At 39.9% G+C, this 20,783-nt stretch overlaps 1 protein-coding gene across 4 annotated transcripts in view; it reads right to left on the minus strand.

The window, feature by feature from the left end:
* The window catches only part of GPC6 (glypican 6), a 1,069,657-nt gene that overhangs the window by 103,838 nt on the left and 945,036 nt on the right, over nucleotides 1-20,783 (minus strand). For all 4 annotated transcript variants that reach the window (XM_032402768.1, XM_032402769.1, XM_032402767.1 and 1 more), the window contains exon 5: nucleotides 5,343-5,473. In XM_032402768.1, coding sequence (XP_032258659.1) covers nucleotides 5,343-5,473 — 131 coding nt within the window. The remainder of the gene's footprint in view (nucleotides 1-5,342; nucleotides 5,474-20,783) is intronic.

Genomic DNA, 20,783 nt, shown 5'->3' on the forward strand with positions numbered 1-20,783 from the left:
GTCTCTCTGGCATTATACTTTCATGTTCCAAATTCAACTCAGCAAAATATACTGTTTCTTCCATGTGCAAAAACATGTTAGGATGGCTTTCTGTAGAATGCAAGCACAGGTAAGATGTAACTCCTGTCCTCAAATAATTTATAATCTTGGGAAGGAGAAGGGAAGTATGCAAATAACCACAACACAAGAAATAATATGCTTACTGCCTTAAGAAGGGCACGCATAACCTAGGAACTCAAAGTAAAGACAAACACTACTGGAATAAAAATATATTTATTTGAGCTAAATTCTAAACAATGTCTTTGTATCTGAAAGGAGATATTTTCTACATGCAAGTTCCCAAGATATCACTTATGCCTGTATGTTTTGAAAGAAAAAAGATCCAGAGAAAAGAAAAATATTTGGATGCTAGAAAAGGAAACCTAACCAGTAGTGAAGAGATAATGTTCATAATACTGTTAACTGTTTAGAACTGGAAAAGCACATTTCAAAGAACCCTTCATTTTACAGATGAGGAGACTAAGACCCACTAGCTAGAAGCAGATATTATTACATTCGCTTTTCCATCCTCTTAGGCTTTTTTCTTTTCTTTTTCTTTTTTTTCCCCCTCTCATCTTCATTAGTACTATAGATTCAGAAAGAATTGTCTGGAGAAAATTAAGTACCTGGAGGCCACCCTACTCTTCCATAATGGGTTCTACCCTCGTCTGTAATAAGTATTAATTGAATGGATGGTTTCAACTGGAATTTAATAAGTCTTCCTTCTTAATTTAGATTATATCTGACAAACCAATCTTTTCCTGGATTAGGTTTGAAATTATTCCTAATACAGTTAAAATTATATCAAGTGAGATCAATTTCATCTTCCCTGATAGGATAAGAAGGAGACTATCAACACATCTGAATTTCACAGGCAGAGACTCAGCAAGTTTTGCTCTCTCTTCCCTTGGGGAATTTCCATATGCCTGCAAAGTTCTTTGACTTGGGTGGGTAACAGAAGTGGTAGAATAATGAGGGAGCTTTCCTGTGTGTGATGAAGATTGGGAAATTGGTGAATGTAATAAGCTTGGTTGGGGCTTGAAGAATGAACAGCACTTGTTTCTCATCAGAACATTCCCTGTTGTGTGTTTTAGGCAATAGCCCTCCCTTAGAAGGCTGGGTCCTCCAGTGCTGAAGTATATTTGGACTAGGTGGGAAGATACTTATTGAGGGAACAGTGGCATGCTGGGAAGGTCTTTTTCTTTGGATCAGATCATTTGTAGGGGTCATCCCAAGTCTGCCCCTTGTTAGTTGCCTGACCCCAGGAAGGCTACTCAATTCCTGTAAATTTAACATTCTTTACCTATAAAATCAGGAAAAAGATGCTCTACAAGATTGCAGCAAGGGTTTGGAATAAATATATAAAACATGTAGAAAGAGACTGACATGGGGCCGAGGATCTGTTTTGTCTTCTACTGTATTCCTCATGCCTGGTACATGATAGGGTATTTGCTGAATGAATATACTAGGTGCTCAATTACTGGTGGCCATGATGATTATCATTGTTACTAGGGGATTATTTGTCCAAAGTCTTAATGTGCTTTTGTTTCCAGTCCTTAAAAATGTGTACATACACATATATAATGATATATATAATATATATTATATAACATATAATATCATGTTATACAAAGAATACACAAACCAAGAGTTTCAAATAAGTGCCATAATGTTATTACCAAAATTTTATAACCTGATTATACAACTCGGCATAGCCAATGTATTTTTTTTTTTTAAGTTTATTTATTTAAATGATCTCTACACCCAACACAGGGCTCCAGCTCACGACGCTGAGATCAGGAGTCTCATGTTCTTCCGACTGAGCCAGCCAGGCACCCCTAGCCAATGTATTTTTTGGAAGGAATGTCAGTAATCCTTACAGCTAACAGTTTAGCTATGAGCTAAATAGGAGAGGAAAAAGATCTGATAGTATGTATAAAAACAGCCCTAAGACAAGATTGGAGCAGGAGCATACTTGGTGGGAACAGATCTTTTCATTGGTGGGTAAATCCCACTAAATCAGGATCAGGGACTAGGTACAAAATATGAGCTGTTCTCCTGCAGATTTGATGAGAGCCTATGGCATTAGAGGAGGGGAATTTCGTATCTGAATCTGTGGTGGGTTCACCTTCTGCCTTCAGATAGAGAGAGGGAGACGAAAGTAACTTTTATACTTTGTACTACTACAACTTCAGGAAAGGCTGGAAGCAATGAGGCTTGATAAGAGAATGATTTCATTAGAATTGGGCATGGTGGGAAGCGTAGGTAGAGTTATGAAGGGAATCGGACAGAAAGACAGACAACTTGAGTCCTTTTGGCTTTGCCACTCTGTGTCCTCAGCTTCTCATGAAGGTTTTACTGAAAGCCTTTGAACTTTCTCCTAATACTTGATCTATTCAGCAAATATTTACTGAACTCCGCCCTGGGTGAGACTGGCTTCGGAGACACCCTCATTGTTATAATGCAGTGATCTGGCAACATGGGTCCTGTCATCAGAACCCTCCTCTATGCACTCTTTATGCACCATGAGGCCCCTGTACGTTACTTAACTTTTCTAAGCCTTGGTTTCCTTATCTGGAAAATAAGGGGGGAGGTTCTAGCTCATTACAAATATTGTTATAAATATTACATAATATAAACCACATATAGCACAGTGTAGTCCTTTGAAGTAAGCATTTAACATACAATCTAACAGTTATAAGCACCGTTGCTTTTCTGAAAAAGGTTCTGGAATGACTGCTAACAGCAACTGGTGTAATAAGGTAAATGATTTTCCAAGGAGAAATTGCCAATCATGTCTTAGAATAAAAAGTCATTTTAATTTGTAGGCTTTACAACTCTCAGGATGTCTGCCCACCCCCACCCCTACCCTCAATTAGGAAATAACTTCTGGCCTCACTCAAAGCCTTATCAGAATTTAAGGAAGCCTCATTATGCAAATATTCCAGCCAAAGTGGACATCTAGAACTCCTAATTCAGTGAGATTGTTTATCAATGGAGACTGAGGGTTCCCTTGAAAAAGGAAAAATACATGGGGTGCCTGGGTGGCTCAGTCATTTAAGCATCTGACTCTTGATCTCAGCTCAGGTCTTGATCTCAGGGTTGTGAGTTTAAGCTCCGAGTCGGGCTCCACGCTAGGCATGGAACCTACTCAAAAAAAAGGGGGGGATACAACCCTCCAGTTCTTAGCAAAAATGTAGATTCTAGACTTTAGTTCGTGTATAATTTCATGGATGTGGCTTAAATGGAAAATGAAAATTACCTGTTTCCAAATTCCATGCAAATTCCATGCAATAAAGCCTCTTGGAGAACATACCCATTCTATCAGCAAATCCTATTGGTGTTTCCTGCTAAATGTATCCAAATTCCAACCACCTGTTGCCTCTCCACTATGTTCGAGGCTGGCTTTGGTCCTTCCTCAAACCCTCTTCCACTTTGCAGCCTGTCTCCCATCCCTCCGTCCTGCAGAGCCTGGCTGCTCTCCTCTCCCTCCTTCTTTAACTCACTCCCCTTTGCCCTGTGTCAAGACTACCAGATATGCTTTCTTTGTTTCTAGCTCATTTGACATTTTTTTGTCCTGTTATTTTATGACCTGCTATACAATATCCTCTCACGTGAGTGTACCCTTCCTTACATGCCCTATATTGTTTCTACTCTTGATTTTTGACATTTCTTACAAAGAAGTGTGTCTTTTGAAAAAGCACATTCCTTATTAACAACTCTCCTATTATAATGTAGTTGGACAAATTCCACAAAAATGTCTCATCCACATTCTGGTAATAAAGAGAGTCCATCTGACCTCTTAGAGAATTTTTAATAGAATAACTCGAACACGTATGTACGTGCTCCAGTGGAGATCCTTCTAAGAAGTGTGTGGTGGTCTCAAACCACTTTTGTCCGAGTGCTTCTTACACCCTCTTCTCTAGGGCTGTTTTGTATATCAGCAAGCTGAGCACCTGGTTACTCGAGCGCTGCTGGGATGGTGGCCTCTTAAAACAACATGAATCCGTGTCTAGGCAATAGATTTGGGAGGAATAAATGATTGCTATTTTTTCCCAGGAAAGGAAGAAAATAGCTTTTCGTGGAACCCCCAAATGTGCTATTTCCCCAATGGGTGGTGGTAATTTGAGGCATCCTCCTTTACACAGGCTACCCCAAGCTCATTAAAATTCAGAGCTAGGCCTGTAAAACTCTTGGCCTGTCCCTCTCTCAATGAGAGAGAAAGCGACCCAGGCCAGATTCTTTCTTACCCTACTTCCTACCAGTTAACCCCGAAAAGCCCCAAACTGGTTTGATTCAGACTCAGCCGCGGAAACCTAGTCTGATTCCATGGCTCTTTTTGCTGTAACTACCCCCCCCCCCCCCCCCCCCCCGCCCCGCCTTCACACATCCCCTCCTCCTTGATTATATCTGAAATCTCTTTCACAAAGGATTTTAAAAATCGAAGAGAGCTAAGCATGCATCTCTCTGCCTGACATATTTTTGTGTGAATGACTTTCAATTAAAATACAATCACTCAGTCACCAACCAGGTTTAAGGGACTGATATAGATTTGGTTAGTGTGTCATGACAGGGAGACCACTAAAAAGAACATAAGGGCTTTGTGCAGTTATCCTGGCGGGCAAAAGGGGCAATGAAGAACAGCCTGGAGATCCTTGGCAAACTTCCTCAATTTTGTCTAAGGCAGGTCCTGTTTATCTTTAACTGAGTGGGCGACAAATAAAAATGGGGAAACTGGTATTTGTGTTCTGCAGCTGCAATCTCAGAAGCTCTGTCTTATGATTTATGAAAATGTACTTTTCTTCTTTTAATGTGTGCTTGACTTCATACAAAGGAGCATTTTCTCCTGAATATTCATTAATGAAGGTTACGCCATAGTCTTAAAAAAGAAAGTCAGATGAAATGTTTAATTATTTACGATTGAACATATAGGACATTTGCCGGTTTGCACAGCTGAAGATATAATTAGAAGTTCCTAGAGAGAGAATGGGTTGAGGGTGTGCAGAAATTTCAAACATATAAGAAAGAAAATTTCCCCCAAATTGCTCACAAATGTGAGGGATTAGTCAATCTACCTGGGGCTCTCTGAAATTCCATGATTGAGTAGCTGAGAACGAAAAGATTGCTTCCTTTCTCAATGCCATTTTGTTGGACATTCTTAATGAAGTAGCAAATTTGCAGCTCAATAGGAAAAGCTCTCCGACAATGTATTAGAATTTATAATCTCAGCCGACATATCTAGTTACTTCATTTTTAGATTACTGCACTTCCCTTACTCGTAGAAATATGACTAATGCAAATACCTTTGCGGACACCTGCATGCTGTTTTCCTGCATGTTCATAATGGCTTCGGAGATCTTGACATCTATTGGGTCCATGACAGACTCAATGTTGAATGGTCCTTCCAGTCGCTCTGCCACCAGGAGCATCGCATCTGTTAAAATACAGGAGCACGATTTATATGAGGACGGAGGGTTCCAGGTTGTTAACCTGTGTTTAAACAGTTCCAACACAACTGGTTGAAAAATAACCATTCACTCAAAATTTTTATTTGCTTTTATATAATCTGAAATGGGATGGATGACTAAATATCAAAGCAGTATTTCATTTTATTTCAAGATTTAAAATTATTTTGCACATATAAAACCAGGCCTAAACGTGAGAAAATTAGTTCATGTTAAGATTGTTGAGTGTCTCTAACTATCCCATGTGAAGTTAAACCGAAAGAACAAAAATAAAAACAAAACAATATTAGGGCAAGGATCGGCTACATTTCAAAAATGGAGTCTAGTCTCTTTTCTTCTGGAGGGTGAGGAAAATTGAGAACGTTGGAGAAGAAGTGCTAACGTGTGGATTTGGGTGCACAAATGTGGAGACCCTACACAAACCTATTTACGATAGGTGGAGCACTTCTAGATTTCCCAAGAACATACTTTTCCCTACTTTGTGCCCTTCCGTTTTATCCCTTCGGCTTCCTTTGGGGATAGAGACACGTCTCTTGCTTGCTTTTATATATTGAAGGCTTATTATGGTACCTATCACATTGTAAGCACTCAAAAAATGTTTGTGACATGAAATTGTGCTGAACTGAGTCAAAGTCTTGCTTGGGAAGCTTTGGTTTTCTGGAGGAGATGGTCATAGTGATGTGTTGGCAGGAGCTCTGCCTGAGGAGCTTAGCGCTGAGTTCTCGCCCTTGCTCCAGCACTAAGAAGCAGGATGCCTGTGGGGAAAAACCTCTGAGCTTATCTGGCCTCAGACTGGTGAGGTGTATAAAAGGGACTGCTGATGAGAAGTCTCTCAGCGTCTATGGCGAGGGGCATGTGCCCATTCCTGTGCCACTGAAAACTGGCTCACTTTTGTCTTTAGTACTCAGGGCACAGTTGGTAACCTGCTTCCATTAGGATTGTCAAATAGAACTTTCTGTGATGATGATAATGGGGCTATTGAAACTTAAAATGTGGCTAGTATGACTGAAGAATTAAACTGTTAATAAATTGGTTAGCTTTTAATTAATTTAAATATAATTTTTAAAAAGATTTTATTTATTTATTTGAGAGAGAGAGAGAGAGCACCAGAGAGAGACCACGAGTAGACGGGAGGGGCAGAGGCAGAAGCAGATTCCCCGCTAACAGGGAACCTGATGGGGGACTCGATCCCAGAACGGATCATGACCTGAGCAGAAGGCAGATGCTTAGCTGACTGAGCTGCCCAGGAGCCCTAATTTAAATATAATTTTAAATATTTACTTGAGACTAGTGGTTGCCATATTAGACAGAGCAGCCTAGACTTTTAACATATAGATTCCAATCTTAGATTTCAAATTTTTCAATTGTTAAAGCTCTTGGGAGCCAATCATAAAACACTTTCCTTCTTTCACAATAATACATGTTTATTATCAAACACTTACAAAATACAGAAAAAAAACCCAACAACAAAGGAGAGAAATACACCCATAATGCCACTTCCCAGAATAACACCCAGAATAGTTGGTATATACCTTGCTTTTTTTCTTCTATGCATAAATATTTTAAGCATGCAACTGGAAATATACCATCCATATATCATATAATTTGCTTTCTAAATATATTATTAATGTTAAATGCTTTTTATAGTAGTTATTTTATAGTATTAGTATGAAGAAACCAAACTTTATTTTTATTACATATCCAACTATGCATGCTCAATCAAAGTCCAACATCAAAATCTTTTCAGGGTTATAAGTAGTTATGAATTAGGCAGATTAGAAACCTTTTAAGAGAGACGAGTACTTGTAAGAAGGATACAGTACTCTCTGGGAAGCAAAGATTCACATTTCTAAAGAGCACTAGGTTTTGTGAACAACATCAGCTTTAACACTACCCACTGGCTTCTGTACCAGATCCCAGAACTGAGTCTCTGCTCTACCCCTCGTGTAAGGCCCCAGAGTGAATGCATTCAGGGAGGTCCCTGTATTCCACATGTATCCCCACCCCTGGTACTCTGTCCCATAGAATTCTTACCATGGGAAAGATTTTGAGTGTGAACAGACTCACAAAGAACCCCTAACAACAAATTTTCTGATTTTTTTCCTTAGATAATGCAGACTTATCTTTGTACATCACAGCAGGATCTTATAACTAAAGTAACGATTTCTCTGCACCTTACTGACCTAATTATCTGACAGTGTGGAGGGAGGATGCACATTGCGGGGTTGTAGTATTTTGATATTAAAGATGTTTTTCCCTTGAAGGTTTTAAAAGGTGCCTAACTATTGTCTGAGAGCTGATCTATTTCTTTTATGTTTCGATATGTGTTTTGTATGTTTATTAAAAATAATCCCCTTTACCGTTAGACTTTCCAACAGGTTTTTTGATGACGATTAATTATGAATGAACAAGTTTCTCTAGATGAGTGCATTCTGCTAGAAGAATAAAAAACCTTGTACAGGAAAAAGAATTGGCCCAATGGAGTTATTCAACAAATGCACTTAAAGAAACCAAAACTATGGGATCCTTAACTTTGTGTTTTACATACGTATTTGTATAAATCATAATACAAAGAGTACTGGTCTGTTGCGGTATATTCATCCGACATGAATGGGCTGACTTAAGGCAGGGATACCTTTGGCTTTCTGGGAAGTCTGAGAACCACTGTGCTCTAGGTAGTAAGGACAAGTGTTTGCACTGGATGCTAAGGACTTACTGTAGTGTCACAATTTGAAATTATGGGGTCCTATCATAAAGCAGGTAGGTTTCTCTTTGGTGATTTCAGTCTTTTTGTTCCTGGCTCTTTCCCCACCATAGTGCTGGCCTGTTAGGTTTTTGGGTTTGCAAATGCATCTCCTCTTTTTAGACTCCAATCACGGTAAAAGTGCTCAGGGCGAGCCTCTCCAGATCACTTGCCTATGTGGCCTTGGAAAAAGGCAGTCCGATTGATGATCCTGCATATTAAACATAACCAAATGGTCACATTTACTCAAATTGCTTGCTCCTGTATTTCCATTCTTTTTTTCTTCTTTTTTAAAGATTATTTATTTATATATTTGAGAGAGAGAAAGAGAGAGGGGCAGAGAGAGAAGGAGAAGCAGACTGCCTGCTGAGCAGGGAGCGTGATGCGATGCTCTATCCCAGGACCCCAGGATCACGACCTGAGTGGAAGGCAGGCGCTTAACCTACGAGCCACCCAGGCGCCCCATGTGTTTCCATTCTTTATCTCAATTCATTTACTTTGTTATAAAAACTAATTTAAGATGATACATTTTTGATGTAGGTAGATATCTATTTATTTTTCTTTTAATTTAGATCAGCTGTTAGAATATGCTACTTTAAGCTGTTATGTGGTTTAGGCTATTACTGATTTTATATATATATGTAAATAATATATATATACACACACATTAGTTTATATATAATGTATACTAGTTTATATATATATTATATATTATTTATATATAAACTAGTGATCATTTTTCAATATATATGTATCAAATCATTATGTTGTACGCCTTATAAATATATATATAAACTAGTATATATATACATACACTAATTATATACACATAATTACTTTACTAAGTAAATTAAATTCTCCTTTGAAGACTCAAAAGCCAATGTGCATTGGCTCAAAACCTCAGAATCATCATTAAGAGTAGTAATGTGCATATAGTTAAAGATACTGTATTCTACACCTAAAAATTTGTTAAGAGGGTAGATTTTATGTTATAATAATAATGGAAAAGAGCAGTAATGATTATTGTGCTCATCGACTACAGAAGTGGAGAAAAGGCAACACTTTTACACTGATGGTGGGGACACAAATTCGTGCAGCCACTATGGAGAACAGTATGGAGGTTCCTCAAAAGATTAAAAATAGGCCTACCATATGATCCAGCAATCCCATTTCTGGGAAACCAAATCACCATCTTGAAATATATCTGCATCCCCATGTTCACTGCTGTATTATTTATAATAGCCAGGACACAGAAACAAATGAACTGTCCATCAACAGATGCATGGATAAAGATGTGAGATATACATATCATTCAGCCATAGAAAAGAAAGAAATTCTGCCATTTGTGACAACATGGATGGACCTTGAGGGCATTATATTAAGTGAAATAAGTCATACAGAGAAAGACAAATACTATACGATCTCAGTTATATGTGGAATCTAAAAAAACCTGAACTCATAGATACAGAGAACAGATTGATGGTTGCCAGAGGCAGGGATTAGGAGGTAAGGGAAATGGGTGAAGGAGGTCAAAAGGTACAAATTTCAGTTAATAAGTCCTCAGGATGTAATGTACAGCATGGTGACTGTAGTTAACAATATTGTTTCACACAGCTGAAATTTCCTAAGAGAGGAGAGCTTAAAAGTGCTCATCACGAGGAAAAAAATGTGTTAACTAGGTGTCATAACGGATGTTAACTAGACTTATTGTGGTGATCATTTTTCAATATATGTATATATGTATCAAATCATTATGTTGTACACCTTGGACTAATACAGTCAATTACACATCAATTATATCTCAATAAAAACGAAAACAAAACAAAAACATGTTCTTTAAGATACAATCACCCCTCTGCCCAGTTCTCCTTTTGTTCTAAATATCCACGACAGGACTCCCCAGGGCCACAAAAGGAAAAGCAGCTCTTCAGAAAATGCTTCTAGTATTTTGCATTTCCACTATAAAGGAGCAGGCTTACAGCTCCCGTCTTTGGGAGTCTAGTTTAGATACATTATGGTAGGAGAACGTGGCAGTGAGACCAGAGCTGTTCAGTCCTGGGACACCGTGTAGGCCTGGAAGCTAATGGCCAGTCTCCCTGGACTCGAGACCTCAGATGGTAAGAGCGTCCGCATAGCCCACTGAGCCAAGAGCATCCCTGCCTGACTGGTTAGCCTCCCACCGGCTGCGCAAGGTTGTCATCAGTTAAGCTCCCCAGGTCAGGAAACCCTTCCCTCTTCTTTGGGCCTGAAGGAAGCCATCCCTCTCTCTCCTCCCAATACCTTTATGACACCAAGGCAATAGTTGGTAAGTTTCTCTGCAATCAGTTAAGTCACAACACAGCCATAACTTACTCCAGAGGCTGCCATCCTACTCTGTCTTAATTATCTCCGTGCCTTTTATATTTTGAAATATTTGGAACATTATTTTTAACTGTGCTCTTGGAGCTGTTATCTATGGCCAATTAAGCCAGGACAGTCCTAGCATGTCCGCTAATGATCAGCTGATCCTTCTGCACATATTTCCTGTACCGTCATAGTTTTGTATCTCTTTAAACAAAGGGCTGTTGTCTCCCTCCAGCAGTACACGTAACTTCTGTTTCTAAGTGGAGATGAAGTTTAGATGAGTTAGAAGTAACTGGTATCACCGTACGAGGTTCTGAGGCACGAGATGCGGTGACTGTGTTAGGACAGCGGGAATGTGTCGCAGCTCAGCCAGAAGGTGTGCGTCCAAAGGTGAGGCGCCGGGCTGCAGGCAAAGCTGCACCTTTGAGCCAAGGCATTTTGCTCAAGTTAAGCACAGACTTTCCTATTAAGAGTGAGGAGACCTGACTCTGGTTAGATGGAGTCAGGTGCTTGCGTTTCCATCTAGGACCCTCCATTAAATGCCAGAGACATAATGGATGCCACGGAGTCCCATTCTGTTCATCATGACCACATCTCCCTAATAGCAGTGGTACAAGGAAGCAAATCAGATAGTGCCTGGGAAGTTGTTAGCACAATGCCTGGCACACAATTCGCTCTCCACAAAGGTTAGCTAATCCAAGGCCCTACCCCTGGGCAGAAGTGGAAAAGAGAGGACCCACTTGCAGGAAATTTTGGTGGAAGTGTTGACAGCAATTGATGTGAGGAGTAAGAGAGTACAGGCCCATGGCTGACTTTAAGCTGTATAGCTGGTGCTCTTTTGTAGGCTAAATCAGTGTCTTGGTAATAGCTGCCTTGTGATGGATGAGTTCATTACTGAGAGACACAAGACTGTATCTTTTCTCAGGATGTGTCCCTCTGCCAATGAATGATGACTAGCAAGTCTTTGATGTCCTTCCTATTGAGAGGTGGGGTTTATGTCCCATCCCCTTGAATCTGGGTGGGCTCTGTCACTGCTGTCACTGCCAGTTTCCAGATAGGTACCGAAGAGACTAGAACTTCCACTTTTGGTTTCTCGTGAAACTCTGCTCGGAGCTCCCCATGCCGGACTGGTTATGTGTGGGGCACTCCAGGTGACAGTGTCAGTTGGGCCCAGATTTCCAGCCATCCTTGCTGCTGCAGACAGAATGTTTGTGTCCACCCAAAATTCACATGTTGAAACCTCATCCCCAAAGTGATGCTACTTGGAGGGGGGCCTTTGGGAAGTAATTAGGGCATGAGAACTCCCTGGCCCCTTCCGTCATGTGAGGACATAGCTAGAAGATGGCTGTGTATGGAAGGAAGCAGGCTTACACCAGACACCAAATCTCCTGGTGCCTTGACCTAGGACTTCTCAGCCTCCAGAACTGTGAGAAATACATGTTTGCTGTTTAAACCATGCAACCTCTGGTATTTTTGTTAGAGCAGGCCCTGTGGGGCTAAGACACCTGCAATGGTGCCAGACATATGAGTGAGGTAGTCTAGGACCTTCCAGACCCATCTCCCAGTGGATTACCATCTAGTGACCCCAGTCAACACCGTTGTGGGGGTGGGCAGAAGAATCAGCCAGCTGAATCTTACTTGAATTCCTGACCTACTGCCCTGTGATTTGTAATAATATGGTTGCCATTTTAAGCCATTAAATTTGGGGACCATTAATTTTGTAGCAATAGGAAACCAGGGCAGCCAAATATTTACACTATTTATAAAATATTCAGATGTTTTTCCAATATTTGTTTGACAGGACCTAAATATTCAGAATTCTAGTCTATTAACATTTGACAAATTTAACATTTATGATATAACCCTAGTTTACAGATACAAAAATGGTCAAGAAAAATAAAATGTTGCCCTCAAGGGAACATACAAAAAGAATTTGCTCTAAGTCTGCAAAGCACTATGGTACACGAGACGCATACCAGCTAGCCTCAGACTAGGATACATGATTCCCTTGGGATGTGAGCATGAGAGAGATAGAGAGCAGGTTTGGAAAAAGGCAAATATTCTGATTTTTTTTCTAAGTATTTGACTTTGTGAAGAGCAAAGGCTCTGACACAGGACGTAGACATTATCTCCGATCTCTGGATGGCACTGGATTAAAAACTATCTTGCCGCAGGGACTGCTGTATGTTTATGTTCCTCTAAGATGGAAATATTAAGTAGGATTTCCTATGATCAGATATATATTTTTAATTTATTTCTTGAGAAAAGGAGATATAAGGAAATGATCTTACTGAGGGCTACTGATTTTAACCTAGAAGGGAATGATTTTCAATGTGTTTTACAGGAGACACAGAGAAAGTCTTCCTTTTTAAATGAGGTGTTATCAGCCCTTTCCTAAATAACGATGGAGTAGAAATGATCTTGAAAATTCAATTGAGGGGATTTGGGGGAAACGGGTGAGGGTGGTCAAAAAGTAGAGACTTCCAGTTACAAGATGATGAGATCTGGGGATCTCACATGCAGCATGGCAACTCTGGCTAAAAATACTTACTGTATTGAATACTAGAAAGGTGCTAAGACGGTAGATCTTGAAAGTTCTCATCACATACACAAAAAGGGTAACTATGTGAGGTCATGTAAGTGACCTTATTGTGATAATCATTTTTTCATATATACATGTTATCAAATCAACATGTTGTACACCTTAGGCTCACACAGCTCACACATATACTCTGAAGTATATGTCAGGTATACTTCAAAAAAGCTAAAAAAAAAAAAAAAAAGAAAGCTAAGAAAACAGATCAAAATAAGCTCAATTTGACCTAATCAGTATTTGTGACTTGCTAAGGACTATCACTGTATCACTATGGAGTCTTGGGTGGGAGGGGAGAGTTGGAAGCCTGCATGCTGGTCACATTCATGGCATGTCGGATCTTTCTGAAGGGACAAATGTGAAACGCACGAACATTGAAACAATTTTTTTTTGAACATTAAAACCATTTTTTCTCCTTTTGAGAGAAATCTGAATTAAGATAAAACATTCATTTCAAAGTTCTCATTAAATCATTTAAGTTTGTCCTAATAGTTGGCTTTTTGAAAAATGAAATCTATAAGCACAATCTACTTTATTGTTTCATCAGAATTCCATAGCGACCAACTTCGGTTTTTCTTTTATTTTTTTAAGATTTTATTTAGTTATTTGACAGAGAGAGACACAGCGAGAGAGGGAACACAAGCAGGGGGAGTGGGAGAGGGAGAAGCAGGCTTCCCACTGAGCAGGGAGCCTGATGCGGGGCTCGATCCCAGGACCCTGAGATCATGACCTGAGCCGAAGGCAGGCGCTTAATGACTGAGCCACCCAGGCGCCCTGCTAGAACTGTCTTTAAAAATGCACATCAGATGAGGTCACTGCCTTCTGCTAAAGGCTGTCAGTGCCTTCAGGAGAAAGTCGGAACCTCTTAGCCAGGCTAAGAAAAGCCCACCTTAGCAGCCTTGTCTACTACCTCCCCCGGTGGTCCTGCCCCCTGCACGGGGACCCCCCCCCCCCAGAGTTCCATCAGAGCTCTGAACGTGACATTGATGTTGTCACCAAGGTCCCACACATAGGCAATCCATCCTGAAATCAATGGCGGACAAGTTATCCTATATGCCGCCTTGTTCTCATGTTACCTGCTGAAGAACTTCCAAGGGTTCAAGTCTGAAAAGAGACTCATAATCACAGACTCCATCCCTTGCTTCAAATTCGTTCCTCACTACTCAACATGTCCTGTGGTTTCCTGCTATTACAAATAATGCCACAGTGAGTATCCTTGCACAAAATTCATATAATGCATGTGCAAATAAGTCTGTTGATTAAGTCCTAGAAGTTCAACTGCTAGGTCGAAGATATTTTGGCATTTAAAGTTTTGATAGTGCCAAAGTTCTCTCTTTAAAGGCTGTACCTATTTTACATTCCTGATGGCAATACACGACAGCGTCTGATTCCCTAGGTCTCAAACTTTTAGATGTTGTTAAGATCAAACAGTTGGATGTTTACCAATCTGATAGGGTGAGAAATTGGCACCTCAGTGTGGTTTTGACTTGAATTTCCCTCATTTGAAGGAAGGTTGCACATCCTTGAATATGCTTAGATACCATTTCTATTGCTTTTTCCCTTCATGTTCTTTGTTCACGCATTTTTCTGTTGGGTTGTTAACTCATATTGATATAAGGAAATGTCTTTTGCCAAAAAAAAAAGAAAAAATACAGTAAAGACACCAGCCCTTTGGTGACATGAAGTACCATTTTCCCTCACTAGTTGCTATTTATCTTTTGACTTAGTTCATGGTTTTCTGCTCTGCAGAAATTTTAAGTTTTTGATAGTCCAATTTATCATTCATTTGTTTAGGTTTTCTTGGTCTAGTGTCATATTATGCAAGCTTTCTCCTTTCCAAGTTCACCTCTCTGAACCTAATCTACTTCCACTCACATTTTTGTTTACTAGCTTCCTTGCTGTTCTGTGAACGTAGGCCAGGGGCTCTCCTGTCTCAGGGCCTGTCCGTTTATGGTTTGTTCTTTCTTCTTTGAATACGCTTTCCCAAATATCTGCATATCTTATTTTCTGCTGGTCTCCACCCAATGCCATCTCTTAGAAAAACCTTCTCTAAAGACCCTACAAACTCCCAGACACTCTTATCTGATTGCTGTATTCTCTTTTTCTCTCCCTCTCTCTCTCTCTTTTTTAAAAAGATTTATTTATTTGTCAGAGAGAGAGAGAGCACACAAGCAGGGTGAGCAGCAGGCAGAAGGAGAAGCAGGCTCCCCGCTGAGCAAAGAGCCCGACACAGGACTCGATCCCAGGACCCCGGGATCATGACCTGAGCCAAAGGCAGACGACACTTAACCGACTGAGTCACCCAGGCGTCCCTGATTGCTGTATTCTTGACAGCACTTAACACTTGCTGAATTATTACGTTTATATTTGCTCTGGTCCCTCTTTCCCCCACTATTTTGTAATCCTCAAGAGCGCATGTCTTTCATCTTTGTTGTTCCCTTCTGTTGTCCCAAACCCTAGAACAAGAGTGAGATCCAAAGAGTTGTGAAATGAACATTTATTAAATAAATTATTGGAACAATTTAAAAAAATCTCTCTGTATTTTCTTCCCGAAACTTGAAAGCTAAGTTACTCTCCTCCTCCCTGCCTGAAAACTCTGCCTGTCTATTCCCCTGTTATGTGCACCATCACAAATGCCTGCAAAACTTTACTAGTGCTGGCCTGCAGGATAAATAGCCCCTTGGTGGCTTTTGATGTGTTATAAGGTAGATGAAGAGTTTCTGTGGGAATTTAGAATCTTATTGTACTTTTTTATTAGGTAGAAATAACTTTTTAGATCTTTTAGCTTGAAATTGAAAAGTATGGCTGGTTTTCTTTCTGTCAGAGGTCATTTCTAGGTTAATCTAAAAAAAAAAAAAAATGCTGTTGACATATCTGGCTTTACCAAACAAGGTAATTCCTGTTGTTTCTCAAGAGTCCAAGTTTGCCATTAACTTTCAAAACAATCTCTGTGATAAATGTCATATTTGTTTCTTCCCTATAATTTGAGCACATTCACTAAGTACCAAATTAATGATCTTTTTTTTTTTAAATTTTGCCAAGCCTGTACAGTGTTTATAAAAAATATATATACAAAACAGACCATGATAGAAGTCAGATCTAGCCACAGAAATCAGTACCACAAAGTGAGGTAAATAATAGAAAATGGAAATGAGCCAATTAAATGCAGTTTAAAATAGTGCACAGATATTTGATACAAAAATAAAACAGGGACAGCCACCCAGAATAATTACAGTAACTAAAGAACTTAAGCCAAATAAAAGAGAATTTAATGAAGATAACTGTTTACTTTGAAACCAAATCCAGGAAGAGGAGGAGAGAACAAATATACAAACTGATTTAATTCTGAAACCAGTGCAAACAAAGAGATTTATTTTGCTTCTACACTGTAAAAGGAAATGCAAATTGTGGGAGAAATAATTCCCCAGTACTCCCAGCACAGTACAGAAATTGGAATCTCCAGCACTCATTTTCTGATGTTGGTTTCTTGTTAGTAGAATGATACATTGCATTTCATAAAAATGTAATATATTCATGCCAGCATCATCTCAATGCTATATTATCTTCGAGATGTTTAGTTATATCACAAGTCAGAAAGAGTGGGCCTTGTAAATCATGAATTTGATGGACATCAAAGTGTATACTACCAACCATAATCCTTTATTTAAATTTTTATTGCTGGGGCGCCTGGGTGGCTCAGATGGTTAAATGTCTGCCTTCGGCTTAGGTCTTGATCCCAGGATCCTGCATTGGGCTCCTGGCTCAGTGGGGAACCTGTTTCTGCCTCTCCCCCTGCTCATACTCTCTCTCTCTGTATCTCTCTGTCTCAAATGAATAAATAAAATCTTTTTAAAAAAATTATTGCTGATTCTTCATATGAATAATTTTTTATGTCATTCGTAGCTAGGAACGTCCAAATAACTCACATCAACCTAACCGTCTTTGCCTTGATGATGAATTACAGGATTAAGGGGCATAGAATTTTTTAAGATCTTTCTCACTGAAGAACTATCTTTACCTTTATGTTGTTGGTGCCTCCACAGGGTTTTGGTATCTAGTAGATTGATTTGGGCCAACCAGTTGGTTTTATAGTTTAGGAAACAAGAACCCAAAGAAAAACAGCATTCTTTGGACCAAAACCTTTGTTCTTTCTCCCTCTATCCAATATACTGGGCATTGAAATTGCTCACATAGCATTGATGTGCTTACCTACTATTTTGTTATTCACTAAATTACAAGTGCTTCACTTTTAAAGAGAATATTGAAAAAGAAACCATACGTGATAAAGATAGAGCATTTCTGTCCTAAGATTTTTCTCCTTCTTTCTTTGTTGCAATTAAGCTTTTCTTTAAGCCTCCCTCAGGGACTGTGTTCTTTCAATGTGGGCACCATGATCCTGCATTGTCCTTGACAAACATAAAAAGCACTCATAGAGAGTCATAGGCTCTGTGACCCCGGGCAAATTACTTCACTGTTGTGATCCTTGGTGTCCTCTGTTATCATGGGAGCTCCTCCTATGTCACCGTGGGAATTAGATGTAACACTGGGCCCACAGCATAATACATTTTTATTCTTATATTCTGATTATCGTATCTTTATGGAGACGCAAGTCCTTTCATTTCCCAACAAAATTAATACTAAAGGTTTGAGTTCACCATCATCCATGAAGTCATAAACCCTTTTACCGAAAGAGGACAATACCTGATCTGATCCTTTTATTTTACAGAGAAGGTCACTGAGTCCCAGGGGCACGAGGGGTCTAGTGACTGGGCTGGGCACAATGGCAAGGCTGTTCTTTCAACAAGCTCTTTCTACCCCATCATACTGATTGTGTCTGTACAACCAGCCGACCCATCATTAAGAAACACAACCAGCAGAAGCATTTTGGATGTCAATAAACTAAAAAAGTCCAAACTTTTTGCCAGCATATTGCAGTTAAAGCAATTCTCCTATTTTTCCCTCCTTTTCCCTAAAAGTTAATAAAGCAAATAACCCCAGAGACCATTTGTTCCTGTAGCACAAGGGCTTGCAACCTACATGGAATGAATCGCAAACCTCTCCAAGAACCAATAAAAAATAAATAAATGAAAAGTCAGGTGTGTTGTCAGAATTCCCTGCTGGGTCCTAACAGAGTGATTAGTGAGTGATTCAGCAAGCAATGGGAGCCCTTCTCTCCTACTCGTGTATGTACTGGTATTATTAAAAAATATATATTTTTTATTATTTTGTTGCTCAGTGCCATGTGAACCAAAAGGAAAATGAAAAAAAAAGAGCAGTCTGCCCTGTATCATGGGTCACTAGACCTAAAGAAAAAAGCTGGATTGTTTAGGAAAAGAAAAAAAAAAAACAAACCCATTTTGGGAGGTGATGACTTCATCTCTTCTCATCTCTGATCTGCCCCGTGAAATGGCAAGATAACTTTTTATTATTTCTTCTGTCTTTACATCTTGTTTCAAGTTATCTTCAACATATGCTCCAAGGTGAAGATAAAGATCATTTTCTAACCTGGTGGGGGAGGGGAAAAAGGGGGGAGAGAGAAAGAGAGAGGGACAGGGAGGGGGAAGGAGAGGGAGAGAGAAGGAGAGAGAGGGGAAGAGAGTGAGAAAGAGAGGGAGAGAGGGAAAGGGAGAGAGAGAGGGAGAGAGAAGGAGAGAAAGAGAGAGAGAGAAGAAAGTCCATGATAGAGAAGGAGTGGGTATTTAGGCAGCATTTTCAATGAGCCTGGGCCTGGTACTACTCTAAGAGCTTTAGGGCAGAGAGCTTCATTTTATTTTTACAGCAATACCGTGCTGTAGAAGTACTATTATTTCCTTTAATGGTTGTGGAGGCTAAGACCCTAGAGGTCAAAGAGCTTGCCCCAGCTCTCATGGCTTGTGGGTGGTTAGGGTAGGTGCTGTTCGGAGTAGGCCAGAACTAACATCAAGGAATTGCTTGAACTTGTCACGCTAGCCACGGAGACCTGCTTGAGTCTCAGGTAGGTGGGCCAGAGCGTGTATGTGTGCAGTTAAGAAGCGTGAGGCAGGGGAGTCACGGGCTGCACCAAGGCCACCAACACCACGCTACTCTGGCTCTGCTTCTGCATGAGGCTGTGTCAGGCAGACAAGTGCTCTTGGGGACTTCAGGCAGACGCTCTTGGAGTCAAGCTGGGTACACGCTTTCTCTTTCTGGGCCTTCTCTTATTAGTGTTTGGGGTGCAGGTTTTTCTAGAACTTATCACTGAAACGTAATCTCATTGATTAGGAGAGTGCAGTGGTTTCTCTGTTCTCAGAACCTGCATATCACTGGGGAAGGACTATTTGACATCAGCCACAAAATTAAAGGTAACTTCCCTTATTTGGTTTTCAGAAAGATGTAACTATTTTCTTATTAGATTTCTTTTTATGCTGAAGCACCTACTAGCTGAATTGGAGGGAAAGTTTTTAGGCAGTACTCAGTCCCTTTTTATCATAAATCTACCCTGGATCTCAACTCTCTCCTAACCAGGGAGTGGATATCCAACTGCACACTGGACATTTCCACTGAGTGTCTGTTTATGTATGTTCGTTATGTAAAATTTGGGAAAAAGAAGAGAATAAAAATCCTCTACTATCTACAAAGACAGAGATAACTATGGATAATATTTTTGGTACTTCCTTCCCAGTGTTATTCTAATATGAATAGTATTGGGGTCAGGCTAAATGCAGTCTCCCCCTTTCACTTTCAATTCAATAGCACATAGCTAGATATCTCCCACTATATCTAAGAAAACAACCCTTTTAGTGACTGCACCATATTTTATGTCTTCAGTGCATTCTAAATTTCTCTAACCATTCTATCATAGTTGGTTTTGTGGGTTCTTATTCAATTTTGCATTGCTATAAAATAAATAATTCCTACATCTGATTTGTACCTATTTCTTCTGATTACCATCTTAAGAAAGATTTCTTTAAATTGACAGCTATTTATTCATTTAAGAAGTAAGTAGAACAGGGGCGCCTGGGGGGGCTCAGTCAGTTAAGCGGCGGACTCTTGATTTCATCTCAGGTCATGATCTCAGGGTCGTGGGATCGAGCCCACATTCGGCTCCGTGCTCAGCGAGGACTCTGCTTGAGATTCTCTCTCTCCTTTTCCCTCTGCCTCTGCCCCCGCTCTCTCTCTCTCGCAAATAAACAAATCTTAAAAAAAAAAAAAGAGGTAGAACAAACATACATTTCTTCTGATAAATACAAAAGGCTCAGACTTTATTTTTATTATTTTTTTCTTAAGATTTTATTTATTTATTTGACAGAGAGAAAGACAGCGAGAGAGGGAACACAAGCAGGGGGAGTGGGAGAGGGAGAAGCAGGCTTCCCACTGAGCAGGGAGCCTGATGCGGGGCTCGATCCCAGGACCCTGGGATCATGACCTGAGCAGAAGGCAGACGCTTAACGACTGAGCCGCCCAGGCACCCCAAAGCTCAGACTTTAATAAGGAGAAGTATTCTTAATGTAGAGAGCTAAATGAAGGTAAGAGAAATAGCTCTGATTCTACCATTTCATAGACCTCTTACATTTAAAAGGCAGACATTTACGATGATACTGTATTTTTAAATTTAAAAATTTCGAATTAAAGGAATTGTTTG

This window comes from Phoca vitulina, unplaced genomic scaffold (genome assembly GCF_004348235.1).
Source record: "Phoca vitulina isolate PV1807 unplaced genomic scaffold, GSC_HSeal_1.0 scaffold5, whole genome shotgun sequence".
NCBI lineage: Eukaryota > Metazoa > Chordata > Mammalia > Carnivora > Phocidae > Phoca > Phoca vitulina.